Source organism: Sus scrofa, chromosome 3 (assembly GCF_054392235.1).
Source record: "Sus scrofa isolate SSC_HxYL_T2T_F1_AM1 chromosome 3, Sscrofa_HxYL_maternal_Yorkshire_Landrace_v2.0, whole genome shotgun sequence".
Classification (NCBI taxonomy): Eukaryota; Metazoa; Chordata; class Mammalia; order Artiodactyla; family Suidae; genus Sus; species Sus scrofa.
In genome coordinates this window covers 105,328,794-105,351,088 of record NC_139385.1, presented here as the reverse complement: position 1 = coordinate 105,351,088, position 22,295 = coordinate 105,328,794, and the positions used below count along the sequence as shown (strand labels likewise).

Below are 22,295 nucleotides of genomic sequence, written 5' to 3'. Positions count from 1 at the left end.
CCGGAGAACTGAACTCTTTAAAGGATGGGCTTCTGGCAGGGTCGGCGCTCGACCTAGGCTCAAGCATGCGCAGTAGACAGAGTCACCAGCGTGCGCGGGAAGCTGGGCCGCGTCCGATTATGATTGGCTGTCACGGCGCACTCCCACCCACCGAAATACAGCGCTGAATGCTGATTGGGTACCTCCGCAGAGGCTGGACGCCGCACGGGGGGCGAGGGAGGGGAGGCGGGAAACAGCTTAGTGGGTGCGGGGTCGTGCAGTTCCCTCAGGCTGTTGGCAGAGAGATTCCGAAATGGCGGTGCAGCCGAAGGAGACACTGCAGCTGGAGAGCGCAGCCGAGATCGGCTTCGTGCGCTTCTTCCAGGGCATGCCTGAGAAGCCGACCACCACGGTGCGCCTTTTCGACCGGGGCGACTTCTACACCGCGCACGGCGAGGACGCACTCCTAGCTGCCCGGGAGGTGTTCAAGACCCAGGGGGTGGTCAAGTTCATGGGGCCGGCAGGTGAGGGCGCGGACCGCATGGGCTCTGGGGGAACCCCGCGGAGGGGGCTTCTTTCAGGAAGTGGGAGGTGGGGAGGCACTGGGGCGGGGACTTTGGCGCTTCGTGGGGCACTGCGCTTGCTCCTGGTCGAGTGGGGCGCCACCCACCGTCTGCCCTGGGTCTGCCCCTCTGCAGCTGTCCTGAATGGGAACTATAACAATCACTAGGTTGCCAGGCTTCGAGGCGTTTTAACACATTGTTCTATTTAATTTTCCTGCAGCTGGCGTGGGTGTCTGCTTCTCGGCCCGGGCCCCTCCTTGGCCCAGGGGAATCTCATCGCACACCGCCGCCAAACCTCTTTATCACAAATTCCATTCCAGGAGTGAGATTTAGAATAGAAGGGGTTTGGGAAGACCGTTTTATGTCACCAACGTGATTTTGCTTGTTGGGCGAATGTGGTTTATACCGCCCTTCAGCGCAGGGTTCTGTAGTGTCTGCTGTTGATAGGCGGTATCGCCAGGTGGTCAGGACCTCGGACCCTGGAGCCAGATTGCCTAGAGTCAAGTTGCGGCCCCTCCACTTACTAGCTGTGTGGCCTCGGGCTAGTCCAGTATGTCTGTGCTTCCTCTCGGCATTCAGTGCCTTCCATGACCCGTCCTTATGTTTCTAACATCTCTCTCCCTGGAAAGCTACAAACTTCTCAGCCTCTGTGAGTTAGATGTTCTCGATGTTTTTGTTAATCTTTTTTTTCCCCTGCCTGCGTTGTGATAATGGAATGAACATTCTAGGAGGAATAAGACATAGTACTGCCTCTGCCACATGCAGATGGGATGTTACTGACAAAAGATGTTCTTTCATTAGGTAGACATTCATTGAGTGCTGCCGGTATCAGGCAGGGTTATGGACACCAGGGGTACCTAGATGGAAAGGCAGTACCATATCCCCGCCTTCACAGAGCTCCCCCTAGTGGAGAGCAAGGCAGAAATAATTCCAATTCCAGGTCAAGAACTGTGGAGGATGATCCACAGCAAGTTGCTGAAGAGGCATAGAGGCAGGATTGCCCATGACTGGGCATGACGGGAACTGCGGGAGTTCCTGTTGTGGTGCAGTGGGAAACGAATCCCATTAGTATCCGTGAGGATCCAGGTTTGGTTCCCTGGCCTCGCTCAGCGGTTTAAGTATCTGGTGTTGTGAACTGTGGTCTAGGTCGCAGACGTGGCTTGGATCTGGCGTGGCTGTGGCGTCGGCCGGCAGCGGTAGTTCCCATTACACCCCTCGCCTTTGGACTTCCATATGCCAAGGGTGCGGCCAGAAAAGCCAAAAGAAAAAAAAAAAAAAGGCATTATATGAAGGCTAAATTTCATTTGAGTCCTGAAGGAAACCCTGTATCCATTGGCAGTCAATTCCCCTTTTCCACCTGTCTTCTAAACCCAGGCAACCACTAATCTGCTTTCTGTCTCTAGATTTGCTTATAATATTGGTCTTTTGTGAATGACTTCTTTCACTTAATTTTTTCGTTTTTATTTTTGTGTTTTTTTTTTTTTTTTTTTTTTTAAGGGCTGCTCTTGTGACTTGTGGAAGTTCCCTGGCTAGGGGTCATATTGGAGCTGCAGCTGCTGACCTATACCACAGCCACAGTGACACAGGGTCCAGGCCTTGTTTGTGACCTACACCGCGGTTCATGGCAGCACCAGGATTGAACCCTCGTCCTCTTGGACACTAATCGGGTTTGTTACCGATGAGCTACAATGGGGACTCTTAATATTTTCAAGGTTCATATGTGTTAATCAGTACTTCATTTCTTTTTATTGCCAAATAATATTCTATTGTATGGACATACCATATTTTGTTTATTCATTGGTTTATGAACATTTTGGTTATTTCTTGAACATATGCTTTTAATTTCCTGTACCTACTCTTTTTTTTTTTTTTTTTTTTGTCTTTTTGCTATTTCTAGGGCCCCTCCCGCGGCATATGCAGGTGCCCAGGCTAGGGGTCCAATCAGAGCTGTAGCCGCCAGCCTACGCCAGAGCCCCAGCAACTCAGGATCCGAGCTGCGTCTGCAACCTACACCTCAGCTCACGGCAACGCCGGATCCTTAACCTGCTGAGCGAGGCCAGGGATCGAACCCGCACTCTCATGGTTCTAGTCGGATTCATTAACCACTGCGCCATGACGGGAACTCCCCTGTACCTACTGTTAACCTTCCTATCATGCCAGTGATGTGATGAGTCTTTTGTGGTGGTCTGGATCCCATATCCTCTTTTCATAGATGGTTTCCTGTTGATCATTTTTTCTCTCTTTGACTGGTTCGTTCTGTTTATATTTAGACTTAGTCGTATCTTTTTAGATACTTTTACTCTCTAACAACTAGTGATATGTTATTATAATAAAGCCTTGTGAGATGGGTTAGTATCTAGCTTCAGTTTATAGATAAGGAATCTGAGTCACTGAAAAGGAAGTCCTTTTGCATCCTTTGCTGCCAGAACTCAGCTTAGAAGCTATCTTTTCTTAAAAGCCTTTTTTTTTTTTTTTTTTTGTCTTTTTAGGGCTGCACCCACGGCATGTGGAGGTTCCCAGGCTAGGGATCTAATCGGAGCTGTAGCCGCTGGCCTACGCCACAGCCACAGCAACAGCAACAGCAATGCAGGATCCAAGCTACATCTGCGACTTACACCACAGCTCACGGCAACGCCAGATCCTTAACCTGCTGAGCGAGGCCAGGGATCGAACCCGCACCCTCATGGTTCCTAGTCGGATTCATTAACCACTGAGCCACGACAGGGACTCCTTGAAAGCCTTTCTTAAGGCCCATGTTAAGTCTTACCTGGTTAGCTACCTCTCTTAGGTCCCCCACTCCCCCTACCAGGATCTTCTCCCTACCCTAGACACAGCATTTATTCTTTCTGTTTGTCTTTTTAGGGCCGCACCCACGGCATATGGAGGTTCCCAGGCTAGGGGTTGAATCGGAGCTATAGCCGCTGGCCAACACCACAGCCACAACACCCACCACAGCCACAACAACACTACATCCGAGCCGCGTCTGTGACCTAAACCATGGCTCACGGCAACGCTGGATCCTTAACCCACTGAGCAAGGCCAGGGATTGAACCTGCATCCTCATGGATACTAGTTAGATTTGTTTCTGCTAAGGCACGATGGGAACTCTGACACAGCATTTATTCTATTCTGTTGCCAATGGACTGAAAGCTCCCAGAGGGCAGCAAGTGTCTTAACTAGTCTCTGCCTCTGAATCCCAGCACCTGGTGCAGTGCCCACTTGTGGCAAACACATTGTCAGCTGAATGAAGATGAGGCCTCCAAGTTGTTCTGTACCAACCTTTGGTTTTTCTTCTATGCCAGGTGGAGGATGTGTAGCTCTCTTCCATTTCTCCTTACTTTACACTGGGAGGTCAGTCTTACTTCCCAGCTTTCAGACTTATAGCCAAGCTCTTCACCAGGAGCACAGATTATCTACCATCTGAATTTATCTGTAAATAAAACTTAAAATGCTTTGCCACCCAGTGTGTCACAGGAACTCCTTTGAGAGAAATAGTATCTTTGGAGGATAACCGGGATGGTTGGGCAGGCTCTCTGTAGATTAGTAATGGAAGTAGGGGAGCCCATGGGAGGAGGGGAATCACCTCTTTTGCCTCTTCACCCACCCCCTCTTAAGAAACAGGTTCACTGTTGTGAACCTGTTCCTGTTGAGTGTGTCTGTAAAAAGACTGAAGTTTGCTGTGGATCCCTCTGCCCTGGGCCAGGCAGATGACATCGATGTGCAAAGTAGTCAGTAATAGGGAGAGGTGGTGCTTGTGGTTCTGAGAGTACTTGCTAAAGCATTCCAGTGCCAATGCTTCAGTGCTGGGTGTTCTACTGGACTGATTCAGGAACTGTTTCAGAATTAAGGGCTAGACCAGTGTTTTCTTCCCTCTCCTCAGAATTGTTTTTGCTGAGTTAGACTTCACATTTTGTACCCCCCCCTTTTTCTTTGGCCACGTCTCTGGTGTGTGGAAGTTCCCAGGCCAGGAATCAAACCCATGCCATAGCAGCACCCCAAGCTGCTGCAGTGACTACGCCAGCTCCTTAACCCTCTGTACCACAAGAGAACCTCACGTTTTGCCTTTTATTTATTTACTTATTTTTCTTTTCATGACCATACATATGGCATATGGAAGTTCCCAGGCTAGGGATTGACTCAGAGCTGTAGCTGCCAGCCTATGCCACAGCCACGTCTACAACCTACGCTGAAGCTTGTGGCAGTGCCAGGTCCTATGCCCATTGAGCAAGGCCAGGGATCAAGCCCACATCCTCACAGACAGTATGTTGGGTTCTTAACCACTGAGCCACAATGGTAAGTCTACACATTTTGCCTTTTAAATGAAAGGATAATATAACAGTTGAAACTTATTGCTGTATTCATCAGAAGTTGCTGACTGATATTTGCAGTGACATTTATAAATGTCTCTGGGAGAATTTGATTTTGTATTAACTCCGGTTCAGTGTTTTCCTTAAGCAAGTTTTTTTTTTCTTTTCTTTTTTCCATTTGGCCACACGTGCAGCATTGGAAGTTCCTGGGCCAGGGATTGAATCTGAGCCACACCAGTGATTTATACCACTTATCCCCATTGCACTGGGCCAGGGATCAAGCCCTTGCCTCAGCAGCGACACAACACCGGATCCTTAACGGGCTGTGCTACGGTGGAAGCTTTTTTAATGATAATATTCCATCATATGAATAATGTTATTTATGTAGAACTGGATAGGCTGATAGGGTGTCCAGTCATTCTGGTTTACTTGAGACTGAGGGGGCTCCTGGGATGCTGGACTTTCAGTACTGAAACTGGGAGAGTCCTGGGCAAAATGGGATGAGTTGTTCACCTTGTGTGCTAGGCAAAAACAGGAAATAATTTAAATAGAGCCTATCATTCCACTGAGGTTTTAGCCCGGAGTGAGTCTTAATTGGGAGGTGTGTGTCTTTTGCAGCCTGGAGAGGCTTAGATCCCACGTATGCCTCAGAATGTGAGTACAGGCTTTGCTGAATGAGTAGCATTCAGAGTAAGCAGTTTTCACGCAGCTTGCTTTCTAAATACAAGCTAAAGAAACAGCATTCTGTTCAAATCTGTAAGGAAATGTTGCTGTGTTAAACTTGCTGAGTTGAAAACTGGCCTAAATAGAGTTTTCTTAAAAGTTTGAATTGATTGCCTATATTTTAAAGATTTGGGGGGGGTTTCATGAAAAAAATTCAGATTTTGAGCTTCTTTTAAAATTCTGCGAATTTTTGCACTTGAGAATTCCTTGAAAGTCTGGAGTGACCAGGCTGACCTCTGCTCTCTGGCCTTTTCAATGGGAATGTAAGCTTCTAATTTCCTTTATTAAATGGTTTCTTATTCAAAATGCAAAAAAAAAAAAAAAAAAAAAAAAAAATTCCGCGGAGTTCCCGTCGTGGCGCAATGGTTAACGAACCTGACTGGGATCCATGAGGATGCGGGTTCGATCCCTGGCCTCACTCAGTGGTTTACGGATCCAGCGTTGCCATGGGCTGTGGTGTATGTTGAAGACACAGCTTGGATCCCACGTTGCTGTGGCTGTGGTATAGGCCGGCAACTGTAGCTCGAAATCAACCCCTAGCCTGGGGAACTTCCACATGCCACGTGTTCGGGCCTAAAGAACAAACATAAAATAAAATAAAATTCTCCACAGTTGGAAACTGGATAAATTAGTGGGTTGGAATTGATGGCTTCTTCTTCTGACCCAGTGAGTCTAGGTTTTTCCTAAAGCCTGATGTACTTTCCTCCTTTTGTCACCGTTCCACATTCCATGTGGTTTTTTTTCTTTCTTTTTTTTGGCTTTTGTCTATTTAGGGTCATCCTTGACGGGTCCCATCAGAGCTACAGCTGTGGCCTACACCACAGCCACAGCGACATGGGATCTGAGCCGCATCTGCAAACCTACACCGCAGCTCACAGCAATGTCGGATCCTTAACCCACTGAGTGAGGCCAGGGATCGAACCCATGTCCTCATGGATGCTAGTCAGGTTCATTAACCACTGAGGCAGGGTGGGAACTCCTCCAGGTTGTTTCTTGAAGTCACTTGTCATCTGTCATTTGTGTTTTCGTCTTTTGGTGTTCTCTGCTCATTTGATACCTGCCTGGTTTCTGTAGATAAATGTTTGCCAGTTCTGGATTAGATCATAAAAAATGTTCTAGGGAGTAAGTTTGGAGAGACAAGATTTGAGCCAGTTGTCAGAATGTCTGTGACAGTGAGGATTCTTTTCTAGTACTTAAAACTAATGAACTGATACTGAAAGTATCAGCTGTGTTTTGCTATACAAAACAATCATGTTATTTAATTAATCTTTAAGCTTATTTCTATTTGATATTTGTACTTGATATGATCTGTTGTTAAATTAGGTTAACTCTTTAAGATCTAGAATTGTCAGAATAATCTACAGGTATATTCTGGATTACCTTTAGGTGATTAATTGGTATTACCTACGTTATATGAACAGTGAGTTTTAATTCCATTTGATGATGTGGGTGATTTTATGTATAAAGAAATTGGTATTTACAAATCAAAACTAGGGTGAAACACTGTATTGCATCTGAGACGGGTTCTCAACTTTGGCACTGTTGATGTTTTGGACTCAAGAACTAATTCATTGCTGTGAGGGGCTGTTCTGTGCATGCTTAATAGCATCCCTGCCTCTGCCTGCTAGATTCCATTATTACTCCCTTTCCCCCAGTGGTGACAACCTAAATGTCCCCCAGACATTGACAGATGTCTGCGAGGGGAGCAAGATCATCCCAGTTGAGAACCAGTGATGTAAGATGAAGACCAGAAAGTCTGAAAACTCTGTGGACTGAATAGGGGAAATAGATGCACTCATACTTTATGGATGGTAGGGTTCATTGGCACAGCCAACCAACAGGCAATGTCTATCAGAATCACACATATTATCCTTTGATAAAACCAAGTTGGAGGGTTTTATCTCACAGATATACTGTTTGGAAAATGAAACACAAGGTTATTCATGCACCATTTTGTAATAATAAAGGTTGGAAGCATATATGTCTATCAGTAAGCTAAGTGAATTGTAGAAGTTCCTTAGAGTCGTTGGAACATTTGCAGCTGAAACAGGAGCTGATTATGCACTGATGAAACTTTCTCCAAAATACTATATCAAAGTTTAAAAAAAAGAACAGTGTGTGTAGTATACAATTATTTATGTAAAAGGGAAAAACCGGTGCTTTATATTTGCATATGTGTGCATACATAGACTGAACATTTTCTAGAAACTGGGAATGCTTGGGGGATGAATTAGATGTATGGGGACAGTGGTGAAAGGGAAGTTTCCTTTGAACCTTTGAGTTTTTTTTTTTGGTCTTTTTAGGGCTGTACCTGCAGCATTTGGAAGTTCCCAGGCTAGGGGTCAAATTGGAGCTGTAGCTGCCGGCCTATGTCACAGCCACAGCAACACAGGATCCAAGCTGCATCTGCGATCTACACCGCAGCTCACGGCAATGCCAGATCCTTAACCCAGGGAGCCACAAGGGAACTCCCCCTTTTTCTGATCTGTTTGAGTTTTGATTTGTGTTTCTCTAATAATTAGCCGTGTTTAGCATCTTTTCATGGGCTTATTTGCCATCTGTATTACATAAGACTTTAAAAAAAAATTTTTTTTTAATCATAGGGCCAGACATGAAGCCTATGGAAGTTCCCAGGCTAGGGGTTGAGTCAGAGCTGCAGCTGCCAGCCTACACCCCAGCCACAGCAATGCAGGGTCCGAGCTACGTCTGTAACGTACACCACAGTTCATAGCAACACCAGGTCCTTAACCCAATGAGTGAGGCCCGGGATCAAACCCGCATCCTCATGGATACTAGTTATATTCATTTCCACTGAGCCACAATATAACACCTTATGTAAAAATTTTATTCAAATTTGTGAAAAATAAATAAGGGACACGTTAGGATTAGCTAAATATCTGTTTACTCGTTTTTTATCTTTGTATCATCTCCATTTTTTATTTTGATATGTAGGGTCCACGGGTATGTGGATGTGTGTATGTATCTACACCACTTTATACCCTTCATCTTCTAAAGTCCTTAGGATATGTAATAAGTGCTTGATAAGCAGTTTATTGAGTGAATGAATTACTGGGAGAATAACGTAGCTTGAGGAGAGAGCATTGTCTTAGGTCTCAAACACGTAGGACTTCAAATCCTCAAATCTGTAACAGGGTTTGTTTTTTTTTTTTTTTTTTTGTAACATGTGTTTTTAATATTTCTCTTTAGGAGCAAAGACTCTGGAGAGTGTTGTGCTTAGTAAAATGAATTTTGAATCTTTTGTAAAAGATCTTCTTCTAGTTCGTCAATACAGAGTTGAAGTTTATAAGAATAGAGCTGGAAATAAGGCCTCCAAGGAGCATGACTGGTATTTGGCATTTAAGGTAATTATCTTCCTTTTAAATTTAGTTGTGTTTTTTAAGAGTAGAGAAAATAAAAATGTGAGAAAATTGTGTGTGTTGCTTTAATATTTTAACCAGGCTGTGACAGTAAAATGCTTTCAGAAGCTCTAATATTCTTTAGCATGTGTTTTTTAAGATCAGTTTAATAGCAGTTCAGAAATTCAGTAAATCCTTATTATGAGTATGAGTACTTTGAGTTTTGTCATTGTCCCTGAAACCTAAATAATAAATAGCCTTTACATAAAGCTGAATACCCAAGATTTGGTTTTACTGTTTTCGAAGTAATACCACACAAATTTACATATCCCAAATATCTCATTTATAGACATTTGTAATGTGTTCATATCTTTGTATGTGTCTTTCATTAGATTGTATTTTTTTTTTTTTAAGGTCTGAACCCGTGGCATATGGAAGTTCCCAGGCTAGGGGTTGAATTGGAGCTGCAGCTGTTGGCCTGTGCCACAGCTACAGCAACTCGGGATCTGAATTGCCTCTGCGACCCATGCTACAGCTCGCAGCAACACTGGATCCTCAACCCACTGAGTGAGGCCAGGGATTGAACCCTTATCCTCATGGTTACTGGTCAGGTTCTTAACCCGCTGGGCCATGGTGGGAACTCCTATTCTCGAAAGGGGGTAAATATGTGGTACAGGGTACAGTACTATGGGCTTCAGTTGGGCAATCTCATTTCTTTTGTCCTTTGTCCCTCTAGGTGACCTTCACAGATTTCCCAGCCTTCTTGTGTATCTTTTTTTTTTTTTTTTTAAGAAACATGGCATTGGCATGTGGATGTTCCCAGGCCAAGGATCGAATCTGTTTCTTTATGAATAGTAAAATTAGAAGGTTTTTAAGATGTTTTCTGACCTGAAAGTCCTATGAAAGTTTTTTGTGAAGTTTAACACAGTATTTAAACATTTGATGTTGGTGCTGCTCCAGATATAATATTCTTCAATATTAATTCCATATTGCCTCCCCCTCAACCCCCATCTTTGTAAATTTAGACATTTACTGAAGAGTATATCTGAGAGAATTGAGCATTCTACTATAATGGAGTTTCCTTGAATTTTCATTGTTACTTTTTTTTTTTGGATTTATGGCTGCATGCGTGGCATATGAAGTTCCTGGGTCAGGGATTGAATCCTAGTCCAAGCCACAGCTGTGACCTATGGCACAGCTGTAGCAACGCTAGATCCCACTGCACTGGGCTGGGAATCAAACCCATGCCTCTGCAGTGACCCTTGCCATTGCAGTTGGATTCTTAACCCACTGCACCACAGCTAGAACTCCTCATTGCTAGAATCCCTCATTATTGAGAAGAGTGGAACTTAGGGTTTTATCTTATGTTTTGAAAGATTGTAATGAAATTGAGGGTATAGCAAAGTGATGTTTTTCTTTCTCATTCATCACAAAATTCGGTTGGCAGTAACCACCAAAATGTGGAATTGTGACTGTCAGCCCATCGCACCTTATCTCCTTTGTGTAACAACAGAATCCTTCCAGATGAATTGTTTTTATTTCCTGTCAGGGAAAAAAAAAACTTAAAATATGTTTCTTTATCGGATTAGAAGGTAGTATCTTTATCCTAATATTTTAAGAAGTTCAGATCTAAAACTGCTAAATCATTTTATTTTACAATTTTTAGCTCTTTAATTTTATTGTAAAGTATTAGTGATATTCAGAATCGTTGACGTCTAGGATTGTCGTGTCCTCCCCTCCCCCCATGTTCTCAGTAGTATGTTCAGAGCAGGAAAGGACCTTAGATACAGGCTAGTTCAGAAATTATCAGTCTAGGAGTTCCCGTCGTGGCGCAGTGGTTAGCGAATCCGACTAGGAACCATGAGGTTGCGGGTTCGATCCCTGCCCTTGCTCAGTGGGTTAACGATCCGGCGTTGCCGTGAGCTGTGGTGTAGGTTGCAGACACGGCTCGGATCTCACGTTGCTGTGGCTCTGGCGTAGGCCAGAGACTACAGCTCCGATTGGACCCCTAGCCTGGGAACCTCCATATGCCGCGGGAGCGGCCCAAGAAATAGCAAAAAAAAAAAAAGACAAAAAAAAAAAAAAAAAGAATTTAAAAAAAAAAAAAAAAAAAAAAAAAAAAAAAAAAAAAAAAAGAAATTATCAGTCTAATCATTTTCAAGAACCCTTGAGACCCAATTTTGTTAGCTACTGATTCACATTTGAGGGTTTTTGAAGGTGTGCTTCATAACCTGTGCTTGTAAATCCAAAGCATATGTGTGAAAATGTGTTCACATTTGCTGTTGAATCAGTGCTTTGAAAATTTGAATATCATATAACACAAGTTGGTCATTTCATTTTTTTTTTTTTTTTTGTATTTCTCCTTTTTATTTTTTTTAATTTTAATTTTTTTGTCTTTCCTAGGGCCGCATTCGTGGCATGTGGAGGTTCCCAGGCTAGGTGTCTAATTGGAGCTACATCTGCCAACCTATGCCACAGCCACGCCATAGCCATGGCAACGCCAGATCCAAGCCGAGTCTGCGACCTACACCACAGCTCATGGCAATGCCGGATCCTTAACCCATTGAGCGAGGCCAGGGATTGAACCGCAACCTCATGGTTCCTAGTTGGATTTGTTAACCACTGAGCCATGATGGGAACTCCCTATTTCATTTTTAATCTAGATTTTGTTTGTTTATTTACTTATTTATTTTTTTGCCATTTCTTGGGCTGTTCCCACGGCATATGGAGGTTCCCAGGCTAGGGGTCTAATCAGAGCTGTAGTCGCCGGCCTATGCCAGAGCCACAGCAACAGAGTCACAGCAGCGTGGGATCTGAGCCGCGTCTGTGACCTATACCACAGCTCACGGCAGTGCTGGATCCTTAACCCACTGAGCGAGGACAGGGATCGAACCCGAAACCACATGGTTCCTAGTCGGATTTGTTAACCACTGAGCCACGATGGGAACTCCTTGATCTAGATTTTAATCAACAATCCAAAGAGTTACAGGATATTCAGAACCACATTTTGAAAAGGTAAAACAATCATGATTATGATGCTAAAGACAGTTAAGAACTGTTGATGTCTTCTGGTTGCTTAAATTTTGCTGTCACTGTGCTTGTTTGGACTATTTCTGACTATCTCACGGTTCATCAGTTGCCACAGAAATGCCTCATGTTAATAACAACCTGTCAGCTTCCAATCATGTTGAAGAACTGTCACCCACCCACTTATCACAGGTGGAGCCAAAAGCAAAGGAACTTGACCCTTTAGTTAGCTTGTACAGTCTTAAAGACACTTGTAATCTTTTTGAAATATCGAAAATAGATCAAGGACCCTTTATTTGGAAATTGTTGATCTAGAACAGTTTTTGCATTTTACAAATAAATACATTGATATAGAGAGATGACTATCCAAGGTTAATATTTAAGCTAATAATACTGCTGTCTTGTGTAGTAAGAGTGAAATTGCACTCTGAAAATTCTGATATGTGCAGCCAGTAGGTTAGTTTGGCAGAATGTAGAAATTTAGGCATACTATTCAGAGGATTATCACTTTGGGTGCCTTAATGATGGTGTGAATGACTATAAGCCTAGCTGCCAAATTTCAAACTGAAAATCACTTGGATACTATGATTTTTATTTTATCTTATATGTAAATATAAATATATACATATATTTTTGTTTTTTTGTCTTTTCTAGGGCTACATCTGTGGCATATGGAGGTTCCCAGGGTAGGGGTCTAATTGGAGCTGTAGCTGCCAGCTTACACCATGGCCACAGCAACACGGGATCCAAGCCACGTCTGCAACCTACATCACAGCTCATGGCAATGCCGGATCCTTAACCCACTGAGCGAGGACAGGGATCGAACCCACAACCTCATGGTTCCTAGTCGGATTCATTAACCACTGAGCCATAACAGGAACGCCTATTTTATATTTTTATATTTTTTATTTTTGTTTGTGCCCATGGCAAATGGAAGCTTGTGGGCCAGGGATCAAATCTGTGCCACAGCAGTGACCCATGCCACTCCAGTGACAATGCCGGATCCTTAACCCACTGCAGTACAAGAGAACTCTGATTCTGTTATTCTTAGATATGGCCAAGTGTTCTGAAAATAATTGGAAAAGTAGGGAGGGTGCCTTATAGGAAATGTAGTAATGATAATTGGAATACTGAAATAAAGTTCTTTTAGGTTGGGTAATTTTTATTTGCTAGTAAAATTTTAAAGTACATTCAGCAGTTTCTTAAAATTTTTCTTCATTTGCTTAGGCTTCGCCAGGTAATCTTTCTCAATTTGAAGACATTCTCTTTGGTAACAATGATATGTCAGCTTCCATCGGTGTCGTGGGTGTTAAGATGTCTACAGTTGATGGCCAGAGACAGGTTGGAGTTGGATATGTTGACTCCATACAGCGGAAGCTAGGACTGTGTGAGTTTCCTGATAATGATCAGTTCTCCAATCTGGAGGCTCTCCTGATTCAGATTGGACCGAAGGAATGTGTTTTACCAGGAGGAGATACTGCTGGAGACATGGGAAAACTGAGGCAGGTAAGGGAACTGAGTCTAGTAATAGGGAAGAATCCAAGGCCAGGAATGGTTCTAATTAACATGATACTCCTTTATTTAAGGAAAAAAATAACGTAAAAGTAAAAAAAAAATTTTGAAATCTAATTACAACAATGTTTTGAGGAATGTCTTGATGTTTGACAGAAACTTTGTGTCTTGTTTGTTTGTCCTTTTTTTAGGGCCACACCACGGCATATGGAGGTTCCTAGCCTAAGGGTTGAATCGAGCTGTAGCTGTTGGCCTACACAACAGCCATAGCAATTTGGGGTCCGAGCCGCATCTGTGACCTACACCACAGCTCACAGCAATGCCAGATCCTTAACCCACTGAGCAAGGCCAGGGATCGAACCCACATCCTCACGGATACTAGTCGGGTTTGTTTCTGCTGCACCTCAATGGGAACTCCTGATAGGACTTGTTGTTTAAGACTTGTCCTACCTCAGATCATTTCCTCCTCACTACTGCCCCTCCCCTCCCCTTCTTTCCAAAAGAGTAACTAATGCCATCTTAAAGGGATCATAGTTGGTGAAAGGTGTGCTTTCATAGCTGGGGAGGTGCAGATTGAGGGAGAGGTAACTTAGGACCATTTAAAAGAAAATTGACTGTTTTAGCATAAGTATGTCATATAAGATGCAATTCTTCTGGATTATTTTTTAATAGTTCTAGTGAAACTTTAGCTTCTTATTTTAACACAATTCTGAGTGCACTGTTTATTTGTATGTCGTTTATTATTTAGATATTTAAGGGGTGTTGTATCCCCTAAAGATTCTTTTCCTCTTTTGGGCCCCAAATACCATAAGAACTGCTTGAGAGATGGTAAACCTATGATGGGTATTTTTAGTGTAGACGGTATCTAGGTAACTTTCTCTAGGTGTTATTTCGTTAAAGAGTTTTTATTATTGAGGCTGTTCCTTGAAAGCTTTATGTGAGTCTGATTTTTAGAAGTTTCCATGAAAATTTCATATATAGATTTTTAAAATACATGTTAATGCGTAGGTTACCAACGTCTTCTTGCATGTTGTGTAAAAATTTAATTTAGATTAATAATTTGTTATTAAGCTGTTGTTACTTTATATTTTTCAATGATATTGCTTTCCTTTTCTTATTGCTTTCTCATTCCTTTTCTTCTACTAATTTAAAATATTTCTTATAAAATAGGTTATTCAGAGAGGAGGAATTCTAATCACAGAAAGAAAAAGAGCTGACTTTTCTACAAAAGATATTTATCAGGACCTCAACCGGCTGTTGAAAGGCAAAAAGGGAGAACAGATGAATAGTGCTGTATTGCCAGAAATGGAGAATCAAGTATGTAGATTACAAATGTGAATTTACTCTTAAATGGTGACTCTTTAGAAGGTTACCTCTGTCATCTATATCTCAAAGCTGAAACTGTGGATCACTAATAGGCAAGCTTACTTTGTCTATGATGAAGCTTATGAAAAACTGAAGGAATGACTAGAAAAATTTAAACGTAACCTTAAATATAATTTTATTATATTTCTACAACATGTATCCTTGGGATGAGGAAGAGTTTATTGTTGTATTGGTCTCACCTGAAAGAGCTTGACTCCTGTCCACCTAAGCAGGTGAGGTACCATATTTGTTTTAGGGGGAAAAAGATCTCTCAGAGTTTTATGAGAGTTCCCGTGGTAGCTCATCAGTAGTGAGCCTGACTAGTATCCATGAGCATGTGAGTTTGATCCCTGGCCTTTCTCAGTGGGTTAAGGATCCAGTGTTGCTTGGATCCCACATTGCTGTGGCTTTGGTGTAAGCTGTCAGCTGGAGCTCTGATTTGACCCCCAGCCTGGGAACTTCCATATGCTGCAGGTGTGGCTGTAAAAAGCAAAAAAAAAAAAGTTTTATAATGTATGAGTTAGGGGGTCTTTAATAAATCACTTCACTTTTCTGAGAGGTATTTTCATAATCTGTCTTAAAGGATTGTTACAGAGATTGGGAAGTAATAAGAGTAAAATATATACAACATACTTGCCTAATCAATGTTACATTTACACAGTTTGACTCAAAAATTGGCACCGATGATGTATGTTCAGTGGTAGAAATGAATATGCAAACAATGTAACTTTTATGGGATTTTCAGTGGTTGAAGTTTATCTTCAGTGTTTCAAATCTTCTAGGTAAATATGGCTTGAGAGATTTACGGTAAGAGTAGAAACTTGATGGGTTATTTGTGGATCACTGATAAGTAAAATGAAAAATTGTTTATTTATGTAAACAGAGCAAGCTATAACGTCTTCTAATTTTCAGAATTGATTTCAAACTGGAATAAACTGAGACTATTATGATTTTACAGTGATTATCACGTCTGATCTTTATAAATTAAGTTTATCTGTTTTACATTTTTATGTGTGACATAATCAAAAGCCAAAATATGTGAGCAGTCATTCCTGTATAGAGATTTCTTGACTTATGATGCTTCAACTACAGTTTTTTTTACTTTACAATGGTATGAAAGTGATATGCTTCAGTAGAAACTCTGCTTTGAATTTTGACCTTTTCCTGGGTTAGCAATATTTGGTCAAATCTTCTTATGATGCTGATTAGAGCAGCAAGCAGGCAGAATATTGAGCGGCAGCTCCCAGTCAGCCATGGGATCACAAGGGTTAAACCACCGAACTATGCTGTACCCATAGAACCGTTCTGTTTTTTTAGTACGGTATTCAATAAATTATGAGTTATTCAACTTTATTGTAAAGTAGGCTTTGTGTTAGATGGTTTTGCCCAGCTGTAGGCTAATGTAGGTGTTCTAAGCACACTTAAGGCAGGTGAGGCTAAGCTATGCTCTTCAGTAGGTTAGGTGTATTAAATGAATTTTCCATTTGAGATGGGTTTACTGGGATGTAACCCCATCATAAGTCAAGGAAGATCTGTTTTAGAGAAACTTACTTCATTGTTGAAAATTGAAAAAGAAGCTTTCAGGGATACTAAAAGGTGTTTTTTTTATCTGTGCCTTGTGTTAACATGGCAGGAGATTCTTTCTTTTCTTTATTTTTAGGGCCACACTGGAGGCATATGGAGGTTCTCAGGCTAGGGGTCGAATCAGAGCTACAGCTGCCAGCCTATACCACAGCCACAGCAATACCAGATCCGAGCCGTGTCTGCGACCTGTACCACAGCTCACAGCAACACGGGATCCTTAACCCACTGAGCAAGGCCAGGGATTGAACCCTCGTCCTCATGGATGCTAGTTGGGTTCATTAACTGCTGAGCCATGACGGGAACTCCAGCAGGAGATTCTTTGACAATCTTATATATTTGTTAAAGTTTGTCAAAGGCAGGTAAAATCTTCAGTTAGGAAATATACGTACACTAACAGTGAATCTAGTATCCATTGTAAGTAGAATTTATCTTTGGGCTATCAGTTTGATGTCCTTTGCTTCTTTATTTAGTGTTTAACAACATTGGCAGTTTATTTAAACTTATTTAAATATACATATAGGAAAGTGCATATGTCATAAGTCATAAAATTGTAAGTATCCAAATACACAGCATCAATGAAAGAGTATAGTATTAGTATTAGGATATTAAAGACCCCCCCTTTTTTTGTCTTTTTATCCTTTTAGGGCCACACCCACAACAAAGGGAGGTTCCCAGGCTAGGGGTCGAATTGGAGCTGTAGCTGCTGGCCTATGCCACAGCCACAGCAATGCCAGATCTGAGCCAACTCTGCGACCAACACCAAAGCTCACGGCAATGCCGGATCCTTAACTCACTGAGTGAGGCCAGGGATCACTCATGGTTCCTAGTCGGATTTGTTTCCGTTGTGCCAAGATGGGAACTCTTTAAAGACCCTTTAGATGTTTCCTTCCAGTTGTTACCTCTATCAAGGGTAACCCTGGTTCTTACCTCTGACAGTGTGGATTAGTTTGGTTTCTTTCATTCAGTATTATGGTTGTAAGATTTATTTATACTGTTGCATGTCATCGTGGATTGTTTGTGCTTGTATCTGTTGTTATGTAGTGCTCCACAGTGTGAACATGCCAGGCTTTATCTGTTTTACTCTAGATGGACTTCTGCATGATTTCCACTTTTTGCAATTATAAATAGTGTTACCGTTACAGTAAGTTTTCTTTCTGAAAGTCATTTTCTAGTCTTAAAAGGTTTATTTAAACTTCATCTGATTTTCTTGCTTTGGATTGGGAAAGAACACCAGGGAAAATGATAGTGCTCAAGATTTATTTTCATTTTGCTATTTGTTTACTAAAAATCTCTAGAATTCTAGAAATAGCCATCTTTTGTTTTAAATTCTTCCTTAGGTTGCAGTTTCTTCATTGTCTGCTGTAATCAAGTTTTTAGAACTCTTAGCAGATGACTCAAACTTTGGACAGTTCGAACTGACTACTTTTGACTTCAGCCAGTACATGAAATTGGATATGGCAGCAGTAAGAGCCCTTAACCTTTTCCAGGTAAAAAAATACATGGATTGAAAATATTGAATGGTATAAAAGTGTTTCCTTTGATACATATATTGAAGACTCTTATTAAGGAATTTAAATATTTTGAAATATCATACTTAAAATAGACAAATAGTTATATTTTTCTAATTGCAAGCTGTATAAATAGTATTTGTCCTAGCTTTATGAATAATTGTGTATTAACTGCAGCTTTTGAAAATTAAATCCTAAAAAGTTTTATGTCTAAAACTGCAGTAAATTATAAAGTGGCTTTGGTTTAGGGAAAAACAGAGTAGAAAAATCAGATCTAACAGGTTGAAAGTTTGATTTTAGGATGAGAAACTTTTGTGTACATTTCTCATTTAATATTTGAAGAATGTTAAGTGTTCTTGTTCCCAAAATTACTTAATCATTTTTCATGGCATAGTAAGGTTTTCCTAATGAGCATGCCATTCTTCTGTTTCATTTTTCATTCACTAGGGTTCTGTTGAAGATACTGCTGGCTCTCAGTCTCTGGCTGCATTGCTGAATAAATGCAAAACCCCTCAAGGACAAAGACTAGTTAACCAGTGGATTAAGCAGCCTCTCATGGACAAGAACAGAATAGAAGAGAGGTATATTACTCATGTACACTTTTGTAAGCTCTGAGAAACTTACTCCGTGTGCTTATACTACTTGTTGTAACATGCAATTTGGCACCTATATTTTATTATTTTATCATCTAACTGCCCAGAAAGCTAACAAAGTAATAGAGTAGCAATGATTTAGATAGGTTAAATAACTAATTTTTTTTTTTTAGGGCCTCACCCAAGGCATATTGAAGTTCCCAGGCTAGGGGCTGAATTGGAGCTGTAGCTGCCAGCCTACGTCACAGCCACATCAACGGTGGGATCTGAGGCTTGTCTGCAACCTACACCACAGCTCACGGCAGTGCCAGATCCTTAGCCCACTGAACAAGGCCAGGTATCAAACTTGCATCCTCATGGATACTAGTCAGATTTGTTTCCACTGAGCAGTGACAGGAACTCTCCTTGTTTTCTTAATAATGTTTTTTTTCCCACTATGAAAAGGTAAAATTTTATTAGAGAGATGGTGTGATAATGTCCTCGAGCATGAAGTTGGGAGTCAGATTACCTTGGTTCATATTAAGGCTCTGCCACTTATTAGCTGTGTCATATTTGGTGTTATTCAACTTCTGTGTGTCAGTTCATTTTTAAAATGACAGTAATAACACATCCACATCATAGGGTTGTTTTGAGGATTGATGATTTTATGAGGATAATGATTTTATCATTATTTAATGAGTTTATGTATAATGTACTTTGAACAAGGTTTGGCACATAGGTAGCATGTACTCTATTATTCTAGAAAGAATTTAAAGCAGCCTATGTATTTCAGAGAAATCTTTTTATTTTTTGGGCACACCCACAGCATATGGAAGGCCAGGAACTAAACCCTAGCCACTGCAATAGCAGTGACAGTGCCAGATCCTTAACCCATTGTGCCACAAGGGAACTCCTCAGGAAAATCTTTAAAATTGAGGGGAAAAAAGTTATATAGTTCTGCTGTCCTAATATAATTAGTATTGGAGTACATTTTATTTTTATTTTTGTTTTTAATATATGTTTTAAACTTCTCAGTGAAGTATAATGTACATAAGAGCACAAATCCTAGGTGTGCAGCTTGAAGGATTTTTACAAGGTGAACACCTTGGTAACAACATACAAGTCAAAAAACAGCATAACTAGCATCCTGGAAACTCCCCTCAGTTCTCCTGATAGTTACTACCGCTGTCTTACTCCAAGAGTAGTCACTGTCCTTCTGATATAGGTTAATTAGTTTTGTTTGTTTTTGAATTGTATGTAAATACTTTTTTTTTTTTTGTCTTTTCAGGGCTGTACCTGTGGCAAAGGAGGTTCCCAGGCCAGGGGTTGAATCAGAGCTGCAGCTGCCTGCCTAAGCCAGAGCCACAGCAGCACCAGATCCAAGCCGTGTCTGTGACCTACACCACAGCTCATGGCAATACCGGATCCTTAACCCACTGAGTGAGGCCAGGGATTGAACCCACGAACTCATGGTTACTAGTCAGGTTCATTAATCACTGAACCACGATGGGAACTCCTGCATGTATATAATTTTGAATAGTGCACTCTTATGTTTGACAGTTTTTAAAAAAACATAGCTATAATCCTAATAGTTTTGTACCCTAGTTTTTTTCTACTAGTGCCTATTGTATTTTTTAGTCCTGTTCATATTCAGTATTTTAAATAAGTACATGATATCTTACAGGATATACTTTATATTTTTCAATAATTAGGTTATTTCTGTTGACCTTATTGTGTACCTAATGTATTCAGTTTGTTAAATTAAGATAAATTGCCAGAATGGGTAAGAGAGTCAGTATTTTTATGGCTTTGATGTTGTGAAATTGTTCATGAATTTGAATACCTATGAATTCTGAAGGTATACAAAAGCATGATGATCCTTGATTATATATATGGGACTATACGTATGCCATGCAAACATAATTGATCAGTTTCATAAGAAACCCTATAGATAATTACCAAGCTAAGTCTAAAGGGTCTTCCAATAAAAGTAACAGGGAGTTCCTGTGTGGCTTATCAGAAACGAATCTTACTGGCATTCATGAGGATGCAGGTTTGATCCCTGGCCTCAAACAGTGAGTTAAGGAACCGGCGTTACCATGAGCTGTGATGTAGGTTGCAGACGTGGCTTGAATCTGGTGTTGCTGTGGCTGTGGTGTAGGCTGGCAGCTGTAGCTCCAATTCAATCCCTAGCCTGGGAACCACCTTATGCCTCGGGTGTGGCCCTAAAATTAAAAAGCAAAAACAAAAACAAAACAATCACGAGGTTAGAGAATTGTGAGTATGTTGATATTTCATTGAAAATACAGGAGTTCCCATTGTGGCACAGTGGTTAACGAATCCGACTAGGAGCAATGAGATTGCGGGTTCGATCCCTGCCCTTGCTCAGTGGGTTAACGATCCGGCGTTGCCGTGATTTGTGGTGTAGGTCTCAGACGCAGCTCGGATCCTGCGCTGCTGTGGCTCTGGTGTAGGCTGGCAGCTACAGCTCCAGTTGGACCCCTAGCCTGGGAACCTCCATATGCCACAGGAGTGGCCTAAGAAATGGCAAAAAGACAAAAAAAGAAAGAAAATACAGAAGTTGAAATGCTAGGGCAATTTTCTGAAGTCTGGTTTGTTGGGAAAGAGTGGGATTTAGTAACTTAAGAAGTAGGAAGGCTTGGAGGAGTTCCCACATGGTGCAGAAGGTTAATGACTAGGTACTGTCTCTGTGGTGGCATGGGTTTGATCCCCAGCCTGGCTCAGTGGGTTAAGGATCCAGTGTTGCCATAGCTGTGGCATAGCTTGTAGCTGTGGCTCAGGTTCATTCCCTGGCCTGGGAATTTTCATATGCCACAGGTGCAGCCAAAAAAAAAAAAAAGAAATTTGGAAGGCTGGATTACTTGCATGTAATTGAGGCAGTTTGCAATTTTTATTTTAATTATTTGTGAATAAGTAACTATATTTACATGTGTCAAAATCGACCAGAACGGACCAGAAGGCTATTCGGGGATGGGTCTCTTACTTGTGTTTCCCAGTTTCCCAGGACCTTCCTCAGTGCCTCTGTTCACAGCTTCAGGGACGCATTTCCTGCTGTGCGTTATGTAAATTGCCAACACCTGCCCTGGGAGCAGCCAATCTTAATCAGTTTCTTGAGTATCCTACCATGGAAAGTCTGTACCTAGACAAATAAAAGTTTGTCCTTTCTCATCTTTTAGCTTTTCTTAAAAAAATATTAGGTAATTTAAATAATTCTTGGAGTTCCTGTTGTGGTGCAGCAGAAGTGAATCTAACTAGTATCCAGGAGGGTGCAGGTTCCATCCCTGGCCTTGCTTAGTGGGTCGGGATCTGGAGTTGTTATGAGCTGCAGTGTAGGTCACAGACCCGGCTCAGATCCCGTGTTGCTGTGGCTGGGGCATAGGTCAGCTGCCACAGCTTTGATTCAACCACTACCCTGGGAACTTCTGTATGCCACAGGTGTGGCCTAAAAAGCAAAAAAAAGAAAATAAGTAAAATAAAATTTAAAAAAATAATTTTTAAGCTCTAGGTCATTGGTTGTATTTTTAACTTTGGGCTTGTGGGAACAGAGCATGTGTCAGTGGTACTTTCTGGCTTAACAGCTAGAGCATGAATGTATTTAGACCCTTCAAAAAAACCTCAGATGTCACCTATTTACTATTAGCAAAATAACAAATTACTCAGAAAGCAAGATATCAAAATTTGGCTTTCTTTTTTTTTAAGTGTAAGTAAAGGTTACTTTCATAGGACAAAGCAGTAATTTCCAAAATCCGATGGCCTTCCAAGACTTATTAATTGGAAA

The 22,295-nt window shown here is 41.4% G+C and overlaps 1 protein-coding gene across 4 annotated transcripts in view; it reads left to right on the top strand.

Moving 5' to 3' along the window:
• The first annotated feature begins 229 nt into the window (after nt 1-229).
• The window catches only part of MSH2 (mutS homolog 2), an 81,099-nt gene continuing 59,033 nt past the window's right edge, over nt 230-22,295 (top strand). For 3 of the 4 annotated variants that reach the window (XR_014839336.1, XR_014839337.1, XM_085015447.1), the window contains exons 1-6: nt 230-503; nt 8,780-8,934; nt 13,183-13,461; nt 14,638-14,784; nt 17,754-17,903; nt 18,372-18,505. Coding sequence is in view for 2 of the 4 variants with exons in the window: in XM_085015447.1 (XP_084871573.1) it covers nt 293-503; nt 8,780-8,934; nt 13,183-13,461; nt 14,638-14,784; nt 17,754-17,903; nt 18,372-18,505 (1,076 nt within the window). In the remaining 2 variants the exon portion in view is untranslated. 4 annotated transcript variants of the gene reach the window in all.